This window comes from Helicoverpa zea, chromosome 22, assembly GCF_022581195.2.
Source record: "Helicoverpa zea isolate HzStark_Cry1AcR chromosome 22, ilHelZeax1.1, whole genome shotgun sequence".
Lineage (NCBI taxonomy): Eukaryota > Metazoa > Arthropoda > Insecta > Lepidoptera > Noctuidae > Helicoverpa > Helicoverpa zea.
This window is the reverse complement of record NC_061473.1, coordinates 1,263,815-1,289,693: the sequence shown is the minus strand read 5'-3', so window position 1 is coordinate 1,289,693 and position 25,879 is coordinate 1,263,815. Positions and strand designations below refer to the sequence as shown.

Below are 25,879 nucleotides of genomic sequence, written 5' to 3'. Positions count from 1 at the left end.
AGAATCTAGAGAACTATGTAGTAAGTTACATCAAAGTGATCTTCACAAAAATAAAGTTGTACCACTTGTTTCGTATTTTTTTATTGTGAGGAACGTACACAAATAACTTATCAGGAGTTGTTTTGGATGTGTTCTTACACTGGGGGACCCCACAAGACCTGCCCTTTCGAATTTATATTTAATAACACAAAAAACTTAATTATTGCACGAGCGTTGTTTACTTGCGTCTTGTAATTTCAGTCGTGACGTCACAAGTGACGACATGACACTGACAAGCGTTTTCGCGCCGGATTCAAAGTGGACAGAGAAAAATGCAATTATTTGATAAAAAAACTTCGCATTTTCTTAAAATTAATAATTTTTCATATAAAATAGACGTATACCTACATCATACAAAGGAATTTAAAAATTTGTCATCATGCCTATTGAATCCAAGTAGACTGGAACCAACTGGAACACTGGAGCCATGCTTATTTAGGTAAGCTAATGTCACATAGTATGAAAGTGTGGGAGAAAGTTATTGAAAGGAGGCTGAGAGAAGAGAGTGATATCGCACGAAATCAATTCGGTTTTATGCCTGGCCGGGGTACAACGGACGCTATATTCTGTATTCGCCAACTGTGCGAAAAGTACAGGGGTGCACACAAAAACTTGCATATGGTGTTTGTTGACCTCGAGAAGGCATATGACCGGGTGCCTCGTGAGGTTTTATGGTGGGCCCTTGAGGAGAAAGGTATACCAAGGAAGTATGTGCAGTTGATTCGAGCGATGTACGGCAGATGCAGTACACAAGTCCGGTCCGCAGCGGGCACTACCGCCAGTTTCAGTGTAGGTGTTGGCTTACATCAGGGGTCGGCTCTCAGCCCGTACCTCTTCCTGCTGGTAATGGACGCGCTAACGGCAGATATACAAGAGGAGGCACCCTGGTGTATGCTTTTCACCGATGACATTGGACTGGTGGGGGAGAGTGGGCCAGAGGTCCAGAGTAGATTGGAGGCATGGCGGCTGAGACTGGAGACAGTAGGTTTAAAGGTTAGCAGGAGCAAAACCGAATACCTTCATTGTGATTTTGGTGGTATTTCAGGACCCATGACCATAACCCTAGCCGGCATGCCCCTACCAGTTTGCTCCGACTTCCGGTACCTTGGTTCACTCGTCCAAAGTGACGGTGAGGTGAACAGGGACGTTACGCATCGGATCAATACTGGATGGATGAAGTGGTGACAGGTAACTAGCGCTATCTGTGACCCGCGGATGCCCCTCAAACTGAAGGGTAAAATTTACAAATCCATCATTAGACCTGTCGTCCTGTATGGATGGGAGTGTTGGGCATTGAAAAAGAGGGATGAGAAGAGAGTGCATGTAGCAGAAATGAGAATGCTGAGATGGATGTGTGGTGTTACAAGAATGGATAAAGTGAGGAATGATTACATTAGAGGAAGTCTGAAAGTAGCGCCAGTTACAGAAAAGATGAGAAGTAGAAGATTGTCGTGGTATGGGCATGTAATAAGGAGGAATGATACGCATGCAACAAAGTGTGTACTAAGTATGAATGTAGATGGATGGAGAGGAAGAGGAAGACCTAAGAAAAGATGGATGGATTGCCTGAAAGATGATATGAATAGGAAGGGAGTGAGTGTCAGTATGACGAGTGACAGGGGAAAATGGAAGAAAATGAAAATTTGGGAACAGGGCAGGAGAAAGAAGAAGAAGAAGGTTGAATGCTAGATCCGGATGTGAGAACCTCAGTCCTGCGTTTTGGAAAGGCGGGTAAAAACTTCCATTGCCAATGAATGTGGTTCAACATCTATCCATTAAACCTCCATCAATTCATGTTCGCCTAGTACTTCGCAGCGCTTTTGGTCATATAGTGGCACTACTTGGGACCAAAGTCTCCGAAGAAAGAAAGACAGCGGGCGAGAAATAACTAAGTTTTTTTTTCGTACATAAGAGGGATTTTACCATGCTTGTCACTTTTTTACCAATCGCACCCACTTTTACAAAGAATTTGATAGTTAAATTCAAGATTGATCTCCAAGTATACTGGAACTCTGGAACAGCAAGCAACCCGTTAGGTGCTGCTGTGATTCTGGGCCCGATAGGCGATATCCGAGCATGAATACTAAGGATTCTCTTTATTCTAGCAAATAAGTAAGACATATATCTCAGGGGATTCATTAATGAATACAGAATACTTACTTAATAGGCATGATGACAAATTTTTAAATTCCTTTGTATGATGTAGGTATACGTTTATTTTATATGAAAAATTATTAATTTTAAGAAAATGCGAAGTTTTTTTATCAAATAATTGCATTTTTTTCTGTCCACTTTGAATCCGGCGCGAAAACGCTTGTCAGTGTCATATCGTCACTTGTGACGTCACGACTGAAATTACAAGACGCAAGTAAACAACGCTCGTGCAATAATTAAGTTTTTTGTGTTATTAAATATGAATTCGAAAGGGCATAGGTGTTGTGGGGTCCCCCAGTGTAAGAACACATCCAAAACAACTCCTGATAAGTTATTTGTGTACGTTCCTCACAATAAAAAAATACGAAACAAGTGGCTTTAACTTGCAAGGCGAGATTCAAAAGCAATATTGCCCAGGGTACAACTTTATTTTTGTGAAGATCACTTTGATGTAAGTTATTACATAGTTCTCTAGATTCTAGCATAGTTTATAATGTAAATAACTATTTCGAGATTAGGTTTCATCTCTCATTGTTTTTTAATTAAACTAATATACTTACATGGAAGTTTTAACATTTCTAAATTCAGCTGAACAAAAATCTTTATTTGATGCCAAAAACTTTCCCAGCATTATGATATCAATTCTAGGCAAATTAGCGCTGTTTGCCTTGATAAATCCGGGCTCCATAACTCGTGTTATAAACAATTAATTAATTAAAAACAAAGATCGCAGTGGAAGTTCACAATAACGAAATGTGACGTTCGCGCACTTTCGCGCGAGTTGTTTTGAGAGATGACGTCACGAGCTCTGATTGGTGTTCAAGATATCATGGCGGATTGCCTTATTTCGTAATTTTATTTTATAAAAATACATGTTAATCACATTATTAATAAATAAAACAATGCGCGTTTTATATTCCAAGCTTCAAGTTTAATTTAATAAATATATTATTTTAATGATTTTTGATTACTGTCATCATGCCTATTAATTTTTATGTAATGTTAAATGTACAATGCAACGACCAATGCCAGCAAGCGCTCCGTAGTTGTCAGTCTTACACACAAACTGTTACGTCAACTTTGCCTATTTCTACCAGGGCTTCATAAAATACAAGTGGTCTTTTGTTATTACAATACAGCCAAGTATTGTAATGGTTATGTACTCAGTAGGTACTACATAACAGCGCCACCTGTAATAATAAAATCGGACTATCGGAATCGAAACTCGATTCGACCAAGACTAGCGTCATACCATATCATCTAAGGAAGTTGGAAATGTTGGAATTCTTCCTGTACCTACTTATCAAAAGAAAAGCTAAAATCTTTGTAAGATTTATTTATAGCCCACCTAATTAAGTGTTTATTGTGTATCGATTGATTATAAATAAAACCCGGAAGTAATATCAAACAAAAAGTACGTAGGTGTGTATTTTAAACATATTTTAAATGAGTTCCTAAAGTTACATTAAACAAACGTATAGGGTAGGTATGTGATGGTGATGTCAATGTGACGCAATTCGCAATCTCATTTTTATCATCACTATCGCGATGCGAACGAACGTTTGAATCCCGCGATCGTATTCGCAACATCACGTTCCACGAGCGAGTACCAGGGCATCATGAGTTTATAAGCGGTCGCGCGTTATGTACATGTTTATAGGTAGGTACCTATATAATATGCCGGCCGACGGTAAACGACGCGCTGGCAACGCCCACTTCATAATTAAATGCCTACCACTTGTAATGAATGGTCAGCGTCACTATGTATGTATAAATAATATTATAATATTATAATATAATATAATATAATAATATAATATAATATTATAATATTATAATATTTTTATTGTGGTTCATGCGGTTAGGATACGTAAATAATAAACAAAATGTGATTTTGCATTGTATCTATTAAGATTATCATCTCTTTTTTTGTCAATTAAGCGAAAACTGACGTTATCAATAAATAGGTATTTAATAATAGTTAGTTACAGTACCTATTACAATAACAATAAAGGGGTAATTGACTTTTTTTTTACTTTACAACAGAACTTTTAGTTAGGCCATGTTTCACGGCTTTGATTCGGTTTAATGGCTTATCAGTAGGTATTGTTAATTGTCCTAAAGTCGGCAGCAATAATTATTAAAAAAACTCTTTTATCATATGGAAGCCTAGTAACATGGCGTTTTGTTTTATTTATTTAATAAATTGAAAATAATAATTATTATTTATTTAGTTAACAATGGTTCACTATTTTGTCAATAAACCTACTGCTGCTATTTTACTCAGTTTGACAAGCTTTTTCTCAAAGTGATTGGAAACTACTGATAAGGGGGCAGATAAATAAAAAATAATTAAGTATGTGGTATTGCTGTATACCTACAATTATTAAATGAGAATACCTACCCAATAAAACGAGTAACACAGTACATGTAGAAAAAAGACAACAATTTTATTCATTACTTACATCAGCGAATCCATTTTGGCTGAGAACATCTGAAGGGGATTTTAATTTTGAAACATTCATTTTGAAAACGAAAGGGAGGAAAATCAAAAGGTCGCTTTTTCTCATACTTTTATGAATAAAATGTTCTTTTCTAATTAAATAATTACAGTATAATTTTCGCTCAGTACAAACAATTAGCAACAAAAACTAAATTAAATTATATGAATACCTATCTATTTTTATTAATTGAGAAACTATTAAATATTAAGTAGGTACTATGTACTATTATGTGTGTAATACTTTAACATATAAATTATTAACAATAGGTACAACAAAAATAATAATTGCAACAAGTAAAAAAGTAAAGTAACATTTACTTATCTTACTGGTAATGATGAAACAAAAATCAGCTGTGCATTCTACTAGGAATTCATACACAGAAGAAGATAAAAAGCGTGTTAAAAATCTCACAAAGGTATTCGCTTGGTATCTTGCATCGTTATGTTACCCTTGTAACAAAATGTCGTAACAACCTGTTGCCACAGCTGTTGCGGACGTTGTGGAATGCGGTGAGGAAGCGTGATTGGTTAACCTTAACCTAAAGATTAAGCAGTTGTGTGTCTAACCAGGAGCGCACAGACGGTGAGGAGAGTCGCGTGAAAATTGTAGGTGCTGCGAAATTGGGGCATGATGGAGCTATCCAACCAGATGTGATGCCCCATAGTCCATCTTCTGCTATCACTGGAGCTCCTGCGTCTGGCTGTGGAATAAATATTCTATTAGGAAATTGTAGATATATAAAAATAAATAGTAACAGCCACAAGCGTCCATCAAACATGAAGTTAAGCAACTGTTGGCGCGATCGCTCCGTGGATAGGTTGCCATGATGGCGTTTAGAAACGTGTTTTACAGGGGGTCCCGGCCGGCTGTCATTTCAACATCATTATTGGCAGTCAGAAGCCAGAAAGTCTGACGACTAGTGTCACAAAGAGATATCGGTTTGCGCAAGTAACAATAACAGCGTCTATCATTCATCAATTTCCAGACTCGGGGCTGCTTTTAAAAGTTCCTTAACCCACAAGGCAAGTCAGCCTTGGAATGGATGGATACGTGCACTGCGGTAAAGCTATGCGACTTCTAGACTAATGAAGCAGTTGAGAACATAATATGAACGAGACGAGAAGATTGGGCAAAGCTGTACAGTTGGCAAATATATATTTTGTAGGAACACACAAAACAATACTAAAGAACGTTCGACTGTGACACAAATGGATAAAACTTAACTAGGGTTCCCAAAAAAACATTTAACATTGTAATGTTGAGGAAACTATTACTGGAAGCACAATGTTTATTTAGAAAAATATTCAGAAAAGAAAATCGTTGCAAAACTAACGTAGGTGGTAGTAAAGAGGAAAATTAAGACGCGGAAACTTAGTACAAATCTGACATAAATACTAGGCGCGCAGAACTAATAGGATGCATAATAATTAGGTCGCTTACCATGCACACGCTGTGATGAGTAACAACTGGCTTCAAGCATAGACTGGACTCATTGATGTACTCTTTAATGGCCGCCATGATGTTTTTACATTTATCCATTGGAATCAGTCTTTGTGTCGATACTCGCATGCTGTTGTATTTTACCCTTTCCTTTGCCGTTTGGGGTAATGTTCTTCCATTTAGCTGAAAATAGCGGAGATTATGTAATTATAAGATTTTCATACTATGTTATGATAAAATCATACCGATCATACAAAATAAAATGTAAGGCAAGTAAATTAATGAAACTCGAAAAATGTGAAAAAGTAATGATCGGGTAAAGTCGGTGAAGTTGTAATGCACTACTCAGGTATAGGGGTTCCGTAGCCCAGTTGTGAATTATTAGAAACCATTTTTTTTTTATTTGTCTTTTGTTTTCGAAGTTAGCAAAACTTCGTGTTAAAAGGTTGTCATACATTTTCTGTATTATCCTAATATGTTGGTACATTATTACTGTAGAGACTCACCACTATCCTTGGCCAGTACGTAGTCATAAACTTGGCACTCAGCACCTTCCCATTGATATTAGAAATCCCTATTGGTCTCAGGACTTCAGAGTAATCAACAGGTATCGCCATTCTCAAGAGAGCCACGTCAAAGTTCGGTTTCCCATAAATGTAGTAAGGATGGATTTCTATCTTTTTGAAGGGCACCAATGATCCACCTCTTTTGCAGTCCACGGATCCTAGTCTTGCTCTGAACAATTTCAGTGATTCTCTCACACTGTAAATAGAAAACAAATTGTCATCATCCTTTTCCCAACTAAATTGGGGTTGGCTTCCAGTCTAACCGGTTGCAACACAGTATTTTGCATAGAACGAACGCCGGGATCCACCAGTTTATCGTGCCTCCCGAAACACAGAATAAGTAGTCATGAGAAATTAAACGTAAACAATAAATAGAAACAGAGCTCAATTATATAATTAAGTACTTAAAACCCTTTATTTAATGCATTGTTCTCTGACCGGATAGTCATGTAACTACGGAATTACAAAATATTATGGATTCTAGACTAAGATGTTATGAAAGTCATGAATTCTAGACGTAATACAAAGGCCGGGACTGGCAGAGGAAATTCAAGATATTACAATTTTATTTCTCAAAATACAATCCCAATAAAGCGTTATTAACATTAAAGTAAGATATTCGTGCCCCCAATAAGGGGGAAGCCTACGTTCAACAGTGGGCGGTAATAGGTAGATATGATAATGATGTAGTAAATTTTTATTAATTTGTTATTGCCGATATTAACTTGCGTCAGAAATTACCAAAATAAATAGAAGATATACATAGATATAGATAGTTCAACTCAGATTTGCGCGCGGCCCTATGTGTGCGTTGGCTTGTAAATATACAACTTTCATTCGTGTGACAGTGACGTCGTCCGAGGATGACGTGTTCTTATCGCTTTTTGTTATGGGTACAGTCGTTTACGAAAATACTAGTTATTCACGAAGAAATTATTAAGGAGTCAGGTAAAGCGTTTCAAAAAATTAAACAACATTCAAAGCTTTTTATTATTACCTAAACATAGTTTTTCATTATTTTCTCATACGTTTTTTCAAATTGACATTGACAGTATCTAAGAAATAAATGAGGTGAAATATCTAAGATGAATTAAATACTCCTTACATATTTTCTAGCTCGGGGTACGCGGACAATAAATAAAAGTGTGGACTAAGAATGTAAAAAAACGTATCATCAACATCTCAGCCATAGGACGTCCATTGCTGAACATAGGCCTCCCCCTTTGATCTCTACTTGATCACACAAAAAACGTATAATCTAGTATAATAATGTAAACAAAATGTGTGGGGAATTTTAAAAAATAATATTGCTTCGCATAATGTCGACCAAAATAAGACGGAAATAATGAAACTCATAAATTAACGTTTAAGTCAAATTGATGAAGGGATGTGGTATAATACTACTTGTCGACATGTACAAAAGAAAAAAGAAGAATACTATAGACATTTTGACATGGAGTCAGAATTTATAATTCACCTTGAAGAGTAGCGAATCCGAAAATTCATCATTTGATTTTTCAAGTAGCGATTCAGAATCATTATAAATAAATAAACATTAAATTACGTAATAACTGTTTTTCTTTAAACAGCCGTATACAACCCCTCAATAACTGTATTTGTACCCGACTGTACCTCTTGTCACGCACACAAAGTCACTGCATATGTACAAGGGTTACCCACACATAAGGCCGCGCGCACGACTGAGTTGAACTTACTATACATAGATCTTACTTATAAAACTCCGCAGCCACGCTCAGAATCCATCTTTTATCTATCAGGGCACCAGAAACGTAATGAGCTCCCTTCTTCTGAATGGACACTGAGAAGGGATAGTCGATGAGAGTGCTCTTCGCTTCATCCTCGTCATCTTCAGTGCTGTTGTTCTGGTACTCGCAGGTCACATTCTCAATGGTGCCCGTTTCGGTGATTGTACTGAATTCAGTAGCTACAAATTATTCAATTTTATTTTAATAGTTATAAACACGGACGGTTGTTATAATGTTACGTTTGATATAGATTTGCCTGTTATTCCTAAAGTTTTTAGTTGTTGAAAAAATAAAAAAGAGTTAAAAAATCAAGCCAAGTTTATGTCAGTGAAAACTTAAGAAGGTTCTATTACGATTAAGGAAAACAATAACATTTGCATCAGCAAACAGTGCTGATTGTCCTAAAATATATTTACCAATTTCACTCATATACTCCTCTTCCTCTCTTGCCTTCGCTGCTAATTCCTTATAAGGTTCTATATTTTCTTTATTATCTTTGCTTCTCCTAGTAGGACTAGGGTATTTACTGCCATGTTCTAGAGAAGACTCAATCTGTTTGCTTTGATTTGTCACTTCATTATCTGCATCACAGTCTCCACTGTCATTCTCTAGCTGGCTGCTACAGTCATTATTCTTTTTAACAAAACCCCGCGAGTTGCACTGAACTATAAAAACGATTAAGACAATATTAAACACACTGCTTATTCGGTTCATAGCAAAATTTGCTGTCTGATTAAAATACTATAAATTGTAGACGCAATGGTGATCAAAGATGAACTAAATGAAGCCTAGTTACCAGTAAACATGAGGATTTATCGTCAAAATGCAGGTGCTTAGTACAATGGTGGAAATAAAATGAAAACTGAGCAAATAATACAAGATGACAGTCTAATCGTCTATTCAAATACGCAAATAAAAGATTGAAACGATGGAACAATTGAAATTTCTTTAGTGCATACCTGTGTGCAATGGTCTAATGGTCTAGCTAGCAGAACCATAGTGTATGTATAGGACCGCATTAATATTATAAACGTGTAGATGTATCGTATATCTGAACTATGCAAAAATCACTGAACCATTTTTAATGAAACTTGGCACTTTCCCATCAGAATAATATACTTTGGCTGCTCTTTATTTGGTTGTAGTAACTATTTCTCGTGGGACGTTATCGAAACCGCGGTGGAAAGTCAGTCAATTTTATGATGAAGTAATTTTGGTTTGGGCTGTTCTGTATTGTTTGTAAACAGAATGATTAAATGCTTTTTAGACTAAGTTTTATTGAGATGGCAGTGAAAGTCAGTAGCTACAAACAAATCAAAACAGTAAATGTACCTATAAAGTTAGCACATTCTGCAGCTAAAACAATGCAAACTCGATTACGATCATTTTTTTAAGGAATAAAAAATATGCAGTGGAATTTCTTCCACTGTGGAACATTCCATTTTACCAAACAATCGACTTATCTGCTATACCAGTGCGAGCATGAATTTATTTTCTTCTATTTTTGCTGTATTTGCCATCTCCCGAGTTTTTATCCCAACTATGTTGGGGTCGACTTACAGTCTAACAGGATGCGGCTGGGTACCAGTGTTTTACGAGGAGCGACTGCCTTTCTGACCTCCTCAACCCAGTTACCCGGGCAACCCAAATATAACCAAGGGGTGGTTAGACTGGCATCGGACTTACTGGCTTCTGACCACCCGTAACGACTGTCAAGGACTCTTGAATTAATGTTACCTATGCCTATGTATGCAATTCAGCTATGACGTAAATGGCCACCTGTTTCATCTATTATGCTATTGTTCATCTTTTGTATAAACTACGTTACGTTATTGACTACTTTCTCGTTATATTTATGTCGGCATTTTTCTAGGATTAGGTAAATAATATTTATTTAGCAAATAGGTTGAAAACAACACTTTTACTCTTGATTTTCATTGAAAACGACATGAAGTTGGTGTAGATACCTATATCTCAAGGGTTACCTATAGTCTCTTTTAAAGTCCAAACATATATATATATATATATATATATATATATATATATATAGTCCTCCTTATCGGTTTCGATAACGGCGACCCATGGCAAATTCACATCCTAGCGAGAGCCCTGATGTGACTGGCTAAACCGAGCTTTGTTTTGAAGACTCGGTCGCAAGCGCTGCAGTACAACTGACCCGCAGCATTGAGAGTATAGGTGTATGAAGGCTTAAACATATGTACGAGTAGTAGGTACATCATTTTGACGTTAGGATGAAATCCTTGAGAATATCTATCAGTAGTACTACTGAATAGGTCTTCTTGATGGGAAAAAAGTCTCTATTATTAACAATGCTTAGATAGATAAGCAAGGTGTGAGCTGAGCCATAACAATGCTTAGAAAATCAACTGTACTAGTTGGGTTCTGTTTCTTATATTTTACGAGCTATGTTTTTGTCATTTTCAAACCAGTGGTCCATTGAGTCTTTTCTTCTACTTCACCATATCATGATGTCATTCTTTCCTTTCTTTTCATAAAATGAAGAACTTATGGCCTGTTTCTTTTTCTTCAATTTACCTTCCATTGTTTTTTGCTTAACTTTCCGAATTATTATGATTTTTCTATTTTAAAAAATCTTCGAAAAAGGGTCAACAGATTTTAGACAGCATTAGCTTTTGATGATGTTAATATAAATTATTTCCCGTTTTCCCTTTAAATACGGGACCCTAATTCTGTGCCTAAACTATGAATGATTGAATATAAAATATTATGCATTCTTCCGATGACCAACCTCCATGTGACATTAAACATTAACATTCACAACTTAGAATGAGATCATACGTAATTACAAGTTACGAACCAAGTAAGATTAAGTGGTTAATTTTTTTACGTTTGTTTTAAAAAGTTCCGCTATTGTGCCACGAACAATACGTTGTTACTTAATCACAATTATTGTTTGAATAACTATTCGTGGTCTTGCGATTAGATTGTTCATAAACGTTAGTTTCTCGTTAACTTTACACGATTTTCAACGTGCTCCAAATATGAATAGATAATGTGAACTTTTTTTAACCATTTTTAGTACATGTAAAGGAAATGAAGTGCATGCAGTTCTTAACCTATTTTTTAGTTTTAAGTTTTAATTATAATCGTAATTTATATGTAGAAAGTGGTAAGAGGGAAATTTTAATGAATAAATCTCACTTTTCTTTTTGTAAAATTAAAAAAAGACTACAAAATCCTCTTTAGCTAGGCAGATAAAAAGCCTTGATTGTTGAATTCACAAAATTAACATAAGAAACTAAAAAAAATAACCAACATCGCATAAACCGAAACTAAAATACTCTGAATCAATCGTAAACAATTTAACAGTGTTATAAAATACAAGTGATTCACCGTTCATTGATCTCATAGTTTTTTTTATACAGCACGTTTATAAAGAAAGTTCACCAAGACTAGGAGATCAGAAGACTACAAGAGTTGTTTCGAATGTTTCAGCGTCGACCACGGTGAAGGCAGAGTTAGAATGTGAATTCCCGCCTAAGATGGAAGAAGACCTCACTCATGTAAGGAGAAAAAGATTAACCACAGAGACTGGGCTCGTGTGCCTGGAAGACTACCCGTATACCGTATCCGTGAGGTAAGTAAATTTATGAATTCCGCATATACATAATTCACGACATAAGTGCTACTTTTTGAACGTTTTTGGAAAGGTATATAAATACAATATTAGGTAATGGAAGAACTCATTTTTCTAGGGCAGGGGACAAAGGGAGATTTTTTGAAGGGGTATTTAGTATACGTAGTAAGTGGTAGCAGCGGCGGCCCTAGCCATTGCGAGGCTACGTGCGGCAGGTCTATGCGAGGCCCTTTGTCCTACGTGAAAAGTATATATGTGTTGCGAGAGTAAGCTGGTGTTTTGATTTAGCTAATCGTCATGTTTGAGGAGAAATGCTCAAGATAAACAAATTAATACAATTTTATTTTTACTACAGTTTATCCCCCCCAAGCGCGAGGCCCTGTGCGATGGCACAGTTCGCACACCCCTAGGGCCGCCACTGAGTGGTAGTACCTAACCAATGAAGGCATATCGTGACGATAATGAATGATGTTATTAACAACGATGAAATAAATGAGATAGTCAAAAGTAATGATTATTACGAAACCAATAAGAAAAGAAATGTGTATAACCTAACCCTAAATAAAGAATTCTTATATTTTTAGGCTGCACGGGAAGCATTGGTGTGGTGGAGCTATCGTCGGAAAGCTATGGATTCTTACTGCAGCACAATGCTTCGATTAGTAAGTACCTACTACAAATACCGAAAATTAATCTTATAATGCCTTAAATACTATTGCTATTGTGTCCCATAATCACAGATTCTGGAACCGAGCTTAGTTATTAGTATCTTACCTGCAAAAACGGAATGACTTGCTAAAGTACATATAGTGAAAGTTGCTGAAATGGTCTAAATTCTGGCATTTCTGGCTATGAGACAGACAGCAAGACCCTATTTTCACTTCATATCTGCTATAATATACTCAATTGGTTCTTTCTTTTAAATAAACGGTATTTTCTCCAACAGCGTAACAAAAGAAGAAGTATCAGTTCGCATGGGATCGGTATTCCGGGACTTCGGCGGCAGAATACTATCAGTCGTGGAGATCAGACGACATCCGGACTACAGGATGGACCAGTACTATCCCGAACATAACCTGGCTATGGTCAAAGTAATTATACATGCTTTACTTTGTTTTTATTAGAGCTACCATCTGAATTTGTCGTAGTTACCTGAGACCCAAGGCTTGTTTGGGAGCCCGCGTAAAAGCAGAAAAATCTTTGTGTGGATAAAAAGGTATAAGTAAGTAGGTACCTGCTGGGAAAATCGGCAGAAGAAAGACACTCAGTTTCGGACTTTTCAAGAACTCGCCGATATTTTTTTTCATGGCAGCCTTAGTATTACTCTTTCAAAACACTGGTAGGTTTTCGTGAACGTTTCGAATAATAAGGAAAAACTGCAAAATATTTAAGTAGTAGTTTTACCCTAAACATCTAAGCTAAGTTTTAATGTACATAATTGTTTCCTCGTATTCATGCTGTCCTGGTATTACAGGTGAATCTTCCGATTACTCCAAACAGCAGGATGCAGCCCGTATCGCTGGCAATCGCTGATGCTGACCTACCCCCGTCGTTTGGGGAAACCGTGGTCACTGGATATGGTTCTGTGGTAATACCAAACTATTGGCATACAGCTCATTTAAGAAGTCTTAAATAACATCCCTTTCAAAATAAGTAAAGTTAGCACAAAATCAATAAAATATACCGAGCGGGAAATTGCTGGTCACTTGAGATGACAAACAAAAGAAACCGATAGCTGATGATTTTAGATGGCATACAACATACAGGAAAGACACAAAAGTGTTAGGTACAAAGTTTCTAAGTTCAACGTGGTTCAACGAACTACATCAATTGACCTTCATTATTATAATCGAGTGAAAATCATTAACTACTTTTTTCTATTGTTTGGGGATCATCAATCTGGTATTTACTTCCGCGGGTACTAGGTAACCATGATTGAAAGGTGTTTGTCTATCAGCTGTTTGGGCAATCCGCCAAGGCCACACCTTATTGTTATTGCCAAACTCTTCATTTATGCAAAAAATTACACAAATCAAATCTTCTATCTTTATCGCACTGATAAACTGCTGATAAACAGCTGAGTGATATTATTTCGATAGAAGTAAACAGTAGTAACACCCAAATACAAAAAAGTTCAAGGAACTTTACATTGATGACCACATCGACTCATTCACCGCACGTGGTGAAGGATCAAGTGTTACGTTACTTCTAATCTAATAGTACTAGGGCATTAGAAGCGTAGAAGAAGTTTCTATATATTTATTTATTGTGCAAAAACTGTTTGACAGGTGACTGGACAAATCCGCGAGGGCGAGAATCAAGAGTTGCGGCGAATGATAGTACGAGAGGTGCCTAGAGCTGAATGTCGGCTAATCTACGGGAATGACTATCATTTACAACATGACAATATGTGTCTGCAGAGCGTCATAAAAGGCGTTGCATTGTGTGCTGTTAGTATTTCACCAATTACGAATTACCGTACTCTTTCACTCTCTATTTACTTCGATCAGATTAATTATCTTCTTGAACATTGAATTATCAAGAATCGTGTTGTCTCTTTCCTTACAGCCCCACTACAACCATTATATATCTATCGATTTCCGATCGACCGACCCACTTGCAACTCGCCGCCGAAATTCCGTTACCTACGTAGAATTGCCAAATTATGATGATACCTTGACCAAAGAAAGTAACAGTATTTTCAATGTTTTGGTACCAGGGTGACACAGGTGACCCGGCGGTACATTTTAGTGGACTGAACCGCGCTGGCACACTTTTCGGCATAGCACTGTTTTCTGGTACTGAAGAATGCGCCTACAAGTCGAAGCCAGGAGTCTTTGCTAAGGTAATTTACAATAATGCAATTAATTTATAAACATTATGTACATAATATGCCGTGGATTAATATAATGAAGTTGAAACCAAGATCTATGATCACTTCACAAGCCGATTGGTGGGTAATGATGACACTTGCGGAGTAATGGTAGTATCTAGTGTTCTCAGGTATATAGTTGTACTAGGAGTTCATAACAAGTAAGAGGTAAACTAATTAATACCTATGATGATTTGTTTCTCTAGGTAGCCTACAGCCGGTTATGGATTGACAAAGTTCTAGGAGAAGTTCCTGACCACGCGGAAAGCGCTGACAGTACAGAAAATGTGATCCCCCTCGATATGGAATAAGATTAAATACTATTTGATAACATGAAATTAAATTAAAGCATTTACATACATAAAATGTGTATTTATTCTGATTTATTCACAGACAAATTGATTTATTTTGCCTTGTCACTTTCTTTAATGTCTCTTTCCCATTCCATTTAATGACAGATGGCGTTCAAAGCTAGGAACCTTTTTCAATCCAGAAATAGGCTGCAACTTTGGGATATTAACGTGGAGATAAAAAACGCCTACAGAATTATACACAGCAATCTAACTGTGAAAACCTACATGTAGATATTAAAATCATCATAGACAGGATCAGCGCAGATGAATGATTGTTTCAGTATTTCAAAACCTGGCAGTCGGGATTAGGGATAGGTAGAGATAGGTGAAATTTAATGTTGGACTTAAATATTCCTTAGGTACATATATTGGGAAGACGATTATGTGCCTGCCAGACTCAGTTAATTTAATCAAATAAGTATCAAGTGCAGTCCACATGTAGGTACATGTATAGGCAGTGACAAAAGGGATATCTTGTTAGGACGACGACACTGTTAGCGCGGTAATAAATATTACGGTGTCCATAGCGTGAACCTGTATGATACCTTTCCTTTTGTAACGTTTTATATAGGTAGTAGATTAGCTATGTTTATCAGCTGATCAAAGCATATTTTTTAATTTTTTCTATTGATGGATTGAACACTTACTGGTCTAGTTTTAATAGAAAAGGCTTGCAATGCGTAACATCTACATTCTCCAAAGATTAGTCGAAGTATTTTTGATTTTTTTTAAGTTGTATGGATCCAAGGAGTTGGTCCCATAGAGAAGAACTGGCATGGAATGTTTCTAGACCTAGGTATGTGCAGTATTATCATTTGGACGAATGTGAAACCGCGGTACACACGAGTAATTTTCAGACTACGAATCCAGTTGGAAAGATAACGAATCAAAACCTTATTCTGTGCAACTGTAGGGCACTCTTCCAGCCTGTTGGGCCTCCTTCGTACTCTTTCAGCTTTTTCCGTCCGAATCGCATTGTTGCAACCGACAATCCTTTTTTTATAAATATATGCGATATGTTTTCGGAGGAACGGAACGTTTGTAACGTCATGCTGTCAGAGTCATATGATGACAACTTGTCATTTGTCAATTCGATTTCAAAATGCAAATGTCAAACAATACGTAGAGGTTATGTTTGGATAAGGTAATAATTTAAATTTTACGTAACTTTAAGCTGTTTTCCGACATAACCGTTAATGAGCAACGTTGCAAAATAAAATTATAGTATAAAGTTTTGTCACAAAATGTATTAGCGCTAGTGTTTGTTATGACGTTCAGTCTATTTTGGGCCTGCAAATATTTAGGCCGAATTGTGTCCAAAGGTTAAGGTTTTGGATGTGATTTAACAGTTTGAGCGGTTAACGCTGACCCTCCCTCGGCTCGCGAAGCTCTGACATGGATGAATTGAAGCACAGAGCTGGTGAAAAACTCGAAGCACTGCATGTAAGTAACTCTTGTAAAGTTATGACATCCTGGTAGTTTCGCGCGAAAGTGCGTCGGTTATTCACGTCATTTTTTTAGCGAACTATTTAGAAATTGAAAGTTTTTCATTATGTTATGTTTAATCCAGCTAGGAGTTTGTTTTTGTTATGACAATGAAATGTCATTGCCCTACTTTAACTGCTAATGACCCTGGGCTTATATAATTCATTTATTTTAGTCTTTTAAGTGTTAAGCCCTGTTTAAAGCTGTTTTCTAATACTATGAATACAGTACAAACACTTACAAATGTTGGTCTAATTTAGCATCAAGGAAATTAGTTGAGATTTTGTGCCAAATACCTAGTTTACTCATACAAACAGAAACAATAATGTAGGTATTTACAGTTCATTGTACAAACAAGTTATTTGCATGACAACTAGTTATTATGGCCATGAGAACAGTAATAAATTTGTTGTAAACCTTGTTTATTTTTCCTGCATTTTGTCTCTAGTCTGATAGTATATTACATGAAATAAAAATATATTTTAAATCAACAAATATATGCAACCTAAAATCTAATTCATTTAACTGTATGCAGCTAATTATAAAACAATAGAAAATCAATTGTGTCTTGTCTATCTGTGATCTGACATACAACAGGTTAAACACTATAAAATCATCAAAAAGGGCCAAATCTAGAGTCAAAATAGACCTTTTGGAGTTAAATATATACACAAACATAATGCTTCTATAATATTTCTTTTACTTATAAGCACTTATTCCACATTTGTCAGGTAGCTGCCAAAACTGCAGCTGATAATGGAAAGTCCCGAGTTCAGGATGTCGTCCAGACTACAGTGGAAGCTATACAAAAGGTATTGTAAAAAATTGCAAAACTTGGATATATCCTCTTATCTTCCTTTAGGACTAGGTGTAGCCTTCCACAGCGACTGCAACTAGATGCTGTCGCACACCCATGGCAAAAAGTTAGGTGTAAACTATTTATCCTTGGTGATTTTGTCTTTCACAATGTATTCTCTCTGATGTACTACCCTTAAGTACTTTCTTATGTTCTCTTTTATCTACTTCGTCGATATTTTGAATTATTTTTCATTAATCAGATGACAGTAAAACGAAGACATCAAAACTTTCTTTAAGGTGTATCATTCCACGATAGATAAGATCACGCCGTATTTCGAATGTTAACATAGGTATTTCATAAAAAAAAACATTTCCCGGAGCCCTACAGTCGAAAAAAATATCTTAATATAGTTATCGGCACGGATATTGAGCTCTCGGCGGAAGAGTGGGATCGCTTTGAGCACTGTACACATAAGGCAATAAACCAATAAATCGCTTCTGCGCAGGTGAAGGTCAGGGCTCAATATCCCTGCCGATGATTATAAGTACTTTTTCTTCACTGTGATTAAAAACTTTTTACGCCCGTACTCTTCAGATCCGCGAGGCGTTCCACAGCGTTTGGCACAACGAGCTGATCGCGGAGGGTCGCGAGCGCGTCGCCGCCTGGTCCGAGGAGGCGGTGCGACGCATACGTGAGGGTGCTCCGCCCTTGTCGCCGGTGCTGCTGTATGAAGAGCTGGTGGCGTTGTGGCAGGATAGAGGTACATATATTTATGTTTCTCTGGTATATTGGGGGGCTGTTTAAAAAATGCTGGACTGTGCGTGTTATTGTCCTACTGTTTTCGTCTCTGCTAGGGCTTGTTCGGTGATTAAACCTCACAGCACATTCGATAGGATTATCTCTACTCAAGAATCTCATTGCATTTATCATCAGTCCACCAATTTGTTCTAGAGTAAAGCATAGTCTTCTGGTGTTTTGTACTGTCACATTGAGAAGTTACGTGTCGCCTTCGGTGAATATGTGATGTGAATAAATGAATTAATGCAGGGGTCAAATACTGCCCAGAAATATTCCATTCTTAAACTTCCTATATCCAGGAGTATGTATTTAATCCAATTTTTTCTTAAATCCAGTATGGCGCCGCAGCATGTTGATATTCGCGTGCGGCGCAGTAGTGGGCGGCAGCGCCGGCGTGCTCGTCGGGCTGCGCCTCGCCCGCCGCGCGCCCGCCGGCCCGCACGCGCGCGCGCTGCACTCGCAGGCCGACCAGTCTGTCATCCTGGTCGAAGACGCCGTGGCACCGGGTGAGTGGAGTACCTTCGCTACACTGCTGATGTCCTGGTTGTAGCTGTTAGAATAGAATGTTCTTTAATGGAAACCAATAGGACAAATGTTAGAAGAACGTCACAAACGTCTCGTTGCTAAAAAGAAATATCTCAACCTGATATCAGACGCATCATTTTCTTATTTTTTTAAAACTTTATATGAAACACCAATTTGAAATGAAGTCATTGCTGAAACAACCCTACGATGTTGGAAATTGGCTGGCATCTTTCATTCCGATAGGAGTGAACGCCGAGTATAAGACAAATTAACGTTCCTTCGATTTCTTTACAGATTAACAGACAAAAATATAAAGATAGAGTCTGGGTAGTTTATGGCATACCTACTAATTAAAACGTAGCCAATTAATATGAATTTTCTTTCTCTTTTCCAGGTGCTGGAACAGGCGAAGTGCTAGTCCGTGTGCAAGCGTTCAGCATCTGCACAGTAGACCGAGGAGCGCTGCGCGGTCGAGCACACCTGCTGCGGTCGCTGCTGTACCGCGGCCATGTCACCGTGGGCAGGGGGTTCGCGGGTGAGCTCCTTGTCATTTCTGTTCTCCTGGTCATTGGTCAAGAAATAATTGACAAAAAAAAACAATTTAATCAATTTTTTTAACTTAATCACCAATCAATCAATACTTGGTAATTATACTGCATTGGTAATGACCAATGTTTGATAGTGGTCTCAATGAACCCGAACGCCTCGATAGTTACTGGAAGATTATTTTGGTTATGCCCACCGTACGATGTTGATCTTGTAGAAGGCACCTGACTTAACTGCCTCATATGGCTTGTGTCTTCCTCCATTGTAGTGACATTTTTCGTTCAGCAAATGGTTTCCTTATCCTTTTTTTATTATACATTTATGATAATCCTCTTGCAGGTGTTGTACTGGACGTCGGTCAAGGCGTCACAGACTTGGAAATGGGCGACGAAGTGTGGGGTTGCGTCAGTGAATGGGCTGGTGGAGCGGCTACTGAACTGTTGACTATACGTAGGTAAGACGCATCTCCTGTAGATTAGATATGTGCCTAGTACCTATTTGACAGCTGGAGGCAGTTTATTTATAACCGTTTTGCTACCAAATCAACTATTTTACTCAAGAAACTAAATAGCTTAAAAATCCCCTTTTTGAGAATAGAAGACATCCATATAAATAAAAATGATGAACAACAAGTTCGTTAGTCTGATTAAAACTCGAGAACGGCTGGACCGATTGAGCTGATTTTGGTTTTAAAATATTTGTAGAGGTCCAGGGAAGGTTTGAACAATACGAAGTTCGCGGGATCAGCTATTATAGTTATGGATAAAAAATCTTCCCCACAACCACCAGTTTCGCTAAGATTAATCTCTACCTATTCTTGTGTTTCTAGTACTCGAGTGAGCAAGCGTCCCCGCGGCATGGCGGCTGACACGGCGGCGTCCATGCCCTGGGCCGGGGGCGAAGCCCTAATAGCGCTGCGAAAGCTTGCCTATACACCTGAGAATAGTAAGGGAAAACGGTATGTACCTATAATTTACCTTATCAGAAAACACTAGATGCAATTAAGTAACCATCAAACAAGTGTACTTAGGGTAGTAGGTGATTTATAATTACAAGGACAGATTTCCTTTCTGACCATCCAATAAGTTACAATAAAAAAATTGGTGCTAATACTAATTTGATTTTTCACTATACGGAATAGTATGCTTTTCTAAATCAATGTCTCAGCCACAGTCAACTGGGTTCAGCCAGTTCAGCTGTTTGTTTGAAAAACTATTTCTACCAGTTGGCTGCGACAGTTATACAAAGATGATCACTCAAGGAATCAACAGACATTTGCTAGCTTAGCTTTGAACTTTGATCAACCATGACTGTTTAGATAATTTACTAATCTCTATTTGAGGTTTCATTGGCGAAAGTTACCTCTATGTCACATGGGAAGTTTTTTTTGCATCTCGTGTCTTTTAAGGGTCCGTTCAGAAAGATCGGCTCGGAGAGCATCGGCGCGCATTTTTCTTTTCACACAGACCGGAGTCGGCTCCGATCGGCTGCGTGAGATGCAATTGGAGCCAAACGTCAGCAAGACCGAGAAAAAGTACACGATCGGAGCCGGTCGGCTCCTCTTATTCTTTCACACCGAGCGCCTTCTGTCATTCTTAATGACAAAAGAAGTGCGCATGCAAAAATAAACCTTACTTCAAATACTAAGTACTCAATTTTCAACGTGTTAACAATTTGCTCTCCTCTCCGAGCCGGTCTGTCTGAACGGACCCTAAATCCCTTGACTCGATTAACATTCTAGAATCCAAGCTAGACAATTTACCAGGCTAACATAACACTCGGACTGGTTACAGCGTGGCAGTGTGCGGCGCGGCGAGCGGGGAGGGCTGCGCGCTGGTGCAGCTGCTGAGCACGTGGGGCGTGCACGTCACTGTCGTCGCGCCACGACACGCTGCGCTTACGCTGAAGGATCTGGGTATGTTTTTGGTTATGTGGCGAAATGGGACCACTATCACAAAATCGACAAGAATAGATAAGGACTGATTTTTCAATTATCAGTTAACTTCTACCTGAGCAATAAATACGCCGATGTGACATAATATTTTCTGTCCAACTTTCAAAATCTCAATCATATTCTTCAGATAGTTATAGGTAAAGAAAGGTTATTTGGCGATAAAAAAATTGACCCTAAAAGAGAAAAAATACTAATGGCAGGCAGAATTAGAAGTATTAGAACATTATAATTATTACGCTGCTTGCTGAGAGGTACATTAGATAATCTACACCGCTCTCATTTTCACTGATCGAGCCTGCCAAAGTTGCTATGCTACGCGCGGCGAATGATGATCCCTATGACAGTTCGTTAGCGACGTCCATTGTCATTGTAGTGACGTCCTGTCACAACAAATCCTTTACAGGCCCATTAAAAATTCGAACAAATCATAATTGTGTACATTTTTAAATTATAAAAATTAATATTAAGAAATTATTACGTAATTAATGTTGGGAAATAATGGAAAAAAACTCAATGCAAATGTACATGGTACGTGCTGCAAAAGTTACGTCGCTAAGCTGTTATCGAAAAAAAGGGACACATCGATAAACAAAATATCGATAATTTGTAGGAAAAAATTTACAAATGCTTTGAGTAAAAAAAAACACAGTATATTTGTATTTTATTTAATCAATCTGAATCTGACATGACTGAATTCGGTAGGTCTGTGGCCTCCTTTTAAATATTTTTCCATAAAGCTGGAAATTATGAATTCTTTAAAATTAAATTCAAAAAGAATTCTAAACTCTTTAAATTATGCAATTTTAATACAAATTAATGTATAGTAAAATAAAATATAATAAGGCCGTTGAATGACCTGGCTGATTGACATGATCTTGCCTAACAGTATTTTATCGCAGTTTCGCATCACTATTACAACTGTCAGTTGAAACGTCATAGGGATCATGATTCGCTGCGCGTAGTATAATTAATAGATAGTAGAAAATCTTTCAACTAATCACCCATCCCATTATTTCATTAGCAATTTTTCCAATAATCACATCTGTATGTACCAGGCGCGCAGGACTTCGTGGATATCGAGGGTAACCGCGAGACGGGCGCGTGGTCGAGCCTGGAGGCGCGGGCGCGGCGCACGGGCCCGTGGGACGCCGTGCTGGCCTGCGCCGCCGCCGAGCTGCCGCCAGCCGCGCTCGCTAATAAACCTGCGCTGCTCAAGTACGTGTCCAATTATTATGACAAATTAGCTATTTTGTAGAAAATGTTCTAGCAGGTAACCGGGTACTTGGAGGTACTTGGAGTGACTGCCTATCAGACCTCGTCACATACCCGGGCAACACGATAACCTTTCATGAAAATGGCTATTTGTAATATTTTGTGGTTCCTTGACTTGATGACATTTGCCTTTCAATGAAGCCTTATTAGTCAACGTATAGTTATTGGCACGGATATTGAGCCCTGACCTTCATCTGCGCAGAAGCGATTTATTGGTTTATTGCCTGTACGGTGATTACCTTACACCTAGATTGTTTTATACTGTTAAATGTTATGAGTACCGCGCCTTAACCCCGTTAGGGAATTGTTTAAGTAAAACGATGTTTACTGTTACACGGATTTATTTATTTATTACAGGGGTTTACCAACAGCTTCTGTGTAGATAAAGCTTAGGGTACAATTTTTGTTATTACTAGGACTTACACAGTCGTCATTTAAACTAGAAAATTATACAAAACAAAAAACACTTCTTATTAAAATTAAAATTAAAGTAAAACTAAACTTGTTGCAATAAATAACACATAAACTTATGAGAACAATAACAACTGTCTTAGAAATACTTACAACTTATAAAACTATATTTTGTGAGAACATCATGAGATCAAAACTAAGGGTAACTAAGAATGTAAAAAATATAAATTAAAATAGAGCAATAGAATAACATAAAAACAACATTTTACGTGACATTTTGTCGATGTTGCAATTTTTGGGATTCCAGTAATTGGGCCTTAAAGATATTAATCGAGACATTGTAAATGTCAAGATCTGGAGCTGATTTAATCACTGAGTTCATGCTCTCTGCTGAGTCTGACCAGTGGCGAGTTTACTCCTATATTGGTTCTAGTTGCTGGAGTATGATACAGGTTGGTTATGGAATGTCTAGGGATATTATATGGTACTTTTAGTCCCACACTTTCCACAAGTTTCATGCAGTCTAATTTATTATTTAATAATTTGAAGAGAAACAAAAGATCTTGCATCAGACGACGGTCACGTAAGGAATCCATTTTATAGCACGGGACACCGAGGAGATATTTCACCAGATGTATAAGCGAGGTGCTTTGTGAAAGCCCTTTGAATGCTTTCAACTCTTTGTGACTGTACAGCATAGAACGGGTTCCATACCACGCTGGCAAATTCCAGGTTGCTACGAACTAAAGCGTTATATAGGACTATCTTTGTTCTAACCAGTTTAAACCCTCTCATTTAAGGAATCCACTCATTTATTAGTACTAAAGTAATAAATTGACAAATGAAGCGCTATGCACCGCATCGTGAGTGCAAGCGTCAGCATTATTACTAAACAATACAAAATGTACGGATTTGCTCGTACATTGCCTTATGTGCACAGTGCGCAAAGCGATCCCCACTCTTCCGCCGAGAGCTCAATATCCGTGCCGGTAACTATACTTGGACCACTCGCTTGAGCGTGTCTATTATCCATTTATTATATTTGTCTATTATTCATGTTACTAGGGCGACAGCGCCGCGCCGAGCGTTCCTGGACATCCGGCCGGGCCCGATGATCACCGACCGCCTGCCGACGCCATTCGCTATCATATTCGCCACATCATTTTATACGTATAGGGTCCTAAGGGTAAGTTTTTGTCTTTTTTTTGCTATGATAGTCTTGTAATACATAGGACAGTCGACTCTCCCTTCTCTTCTCTCATCAATAATTTATAAAAAAACTAACATTTTTGAAAAACTTGTATATTTTTGTCGGCAGTGGCTAGTAGGCTGTGGTTCGCACACAGACTGGCTAGAGGACAGATTCCGGCTGCGAGAGGGACTGGACACACTCACCAAGCTCGTGGAACGTGGGGCGTTGGCGCCTATACTTGATAAGGTAAGTTACACATCACTTTTTACATAGATTTCCATTGACTTGCAATTTTTACAACAAAAACTCAGGATCACATATTAGAGGAATAGTTTTCAGTCGTTCTCGCTTTTGAGTACCGGTACCACCTGTTAAAGGTGTTTAAATGACAGCCGGGACCAATAGTTTTTATCGTACCCTCCGAAACGGTCATTGGTATCCAAAATATACTTAGAAAGTACATATACACTTAGACAAGTTGGATTGGTACCTACCTGACCTGGAATCATGTGGGGTCACCTTCATACTTGAAGGGTTGATTCTTTATCCACTAGGCCACCACGAATCTTATGTCACGGTTGATATAGCAATAATAATAACACATTTCTTCACAGGTGTATCTGCCACAAGAGTTCGAGAGTGCACTAGCACACGCGTGCAGCGACGATGCAATCGGCACTTCAGTCATACGCTTCCCGTAGTATCTACTCTTACTCTTCCTGGTGCCCTGGTATCCAGTCAAAGGAACTATGAAGAAATGGCCTGAAGGTCTGAGCTACCAGGGCCTCATAACCCGTAAGCTGTATATAGGAACCTAAATGTAATGTTCCTGTGGAATGTTGTTCCTAATTTTTATATAGGAAAGTGTATTTGAATATTTGATCGCATGTGAAGTCAATCATGAAGTCTTTATTCCTTCTATAGGTTTATTTTTGTTCTTCGTTTTAATGCCAGTAACTCTTTGAAAGGAAATTATATTTTAGAATTAATTTACTTCCCCAAAACTCATAAGTTTTCTACCAAATGTATTTATCATGTTTTTATTATTTGATTGTATGGCAACACATGAATTTACATCAACATATTGCCTGCTGTGAAAATTTTGATTATCTATGTTGGTTATTTTTAAAGATTTTAAATACTTGTTTATTTTTTAAGTATTATTTTAATTTACCCTTTTATTTAACAAGGGTGGAAATAAAACATTTAAAGAACCGTGTCTCGAAGTAAAACAAAACCCACCAAGCGTCACAACATCTCAAGACTGTAGAAATATGAACAGATCTGTAAATAATGTAAATACATTACTAAATATATGTTACTAAATCAAATAGGTGCTCAAATGTACATGTCATTGGTTTAATGTCAATAATCTTCTTTTAAATGAATCTAAAACGAAGTTAATTAAATTCTCAACGCCAAACGTAAGGCAGTTACCAACCAATGTACAACTAAATGGAGTAGAGTTGAGGCCTGTTGAGTCAACGGTATTTCTTGGTTTGACCGTTGATTCCAAACTCCAATGGGGCCCATATATTGTTAAACTGTCAGGAAGGCTTAGTTCAGCCGCCTATGCTATTAAAA

At 37.7% G+C, this 25,879-nt stretch overlaps 3 protein-coding genes across 3 annotated transcripts; 2 read left to right on the top strand and 1 right to left on the bottom strand.

Moving 5' to 3' along the window:
* Nucleotides 1-4,545: 4,545 nt before the first annotated feature.
* On the bottom strand, nucleotides 4,546-8,898 carry LOC124641519 (trypsin-like). The gene is made up of 5 exons (XM_047179614.1): nucleotides 8,886-8,898; nucleotides 8,435-8,648; nucleotides 6,644-6,899; nucleotides 6,138-6,320; nucleotides 4,546-5,397 (listed from the first exon to the last, which is right to left on the bottom strand). The coding sequence occupies exons 1-5, from the start codon at nucleotides 8,896-8,898 to the stop codon at nucleotides 5,236-5,238; spliced, it is 828 nt and encodes a 275-aa protein (XP_047035570.1). The 3' UTR covers nucleotides 4,546-5,235.
* Nucleotides 8,899-11,544: 2,646 nt separating this feature from the next.
* Nucleotides 11,545-15,326, top strand: LOC124641490 (trypsin-7-like). The gene is made up of 8 exons (XM_047179560.1): nucleotides 11,545-11,620; nucleotides 11,947-12,088; nucleotides 12,673-12,750; nucleotides 13,035-13,179; nucleotides 13,563-13,676; nucleotides 14,377-14,538; nucleotides 14,808-14,933; nucleotides 15,167-15,326. Exons 1-8 carry the CDS (start codon nucleotides 11,545-11,547, stop codon nucleotides 15,269-15,271), a joined length of 948 nt encoding a protein of 315 aa, XP_047035516.1. The 3' UTR covers nucleotides 15,272-15,326.
* Nucleotides 15,327-16,394: 1,068 nt separating this feature from the next.
* Nucleotides 16,395-25,645, top strand: LOC124641529 (reticulon-4-interacting protein 1, mitochondrial-like). Its single transcript, XM_047179624.1, has 13 exons — nucleotides 16,395-16,457; nucleotides 16,663-16,756; nucleotides 17,530-17,610; nucleotides 18,192-18,357; nucleotides 18,731-18,901; nucleotides 19,315-19,455; nucleotides 19,806-19,920; nucleotides 20,296-20,424; nucleotides 21,260-21,381; nucleotides 22,476-22,635; nucleotides 24,169-24,289; nucleotides 24,422-24,541; nucleotides 24,910-25,645. The coding sequence occupies exons 2-13, from the start codon at nucleotides 16,709-16,711 to the stop codon at nucleotides 24,994-24,996; spliced, it is 1,461 nt and encodes a 486-aa protein (XP_047035580.1). The 5' UTR covers nucleotides 16,395-16,457; nucleotides 16,663-16,708; the 3' UTR covers nucleotides 24,997-25,645.
* The last annotated feature ends 234 nt before the right edge of the window (nucleotides 25,646-25,879 follow it).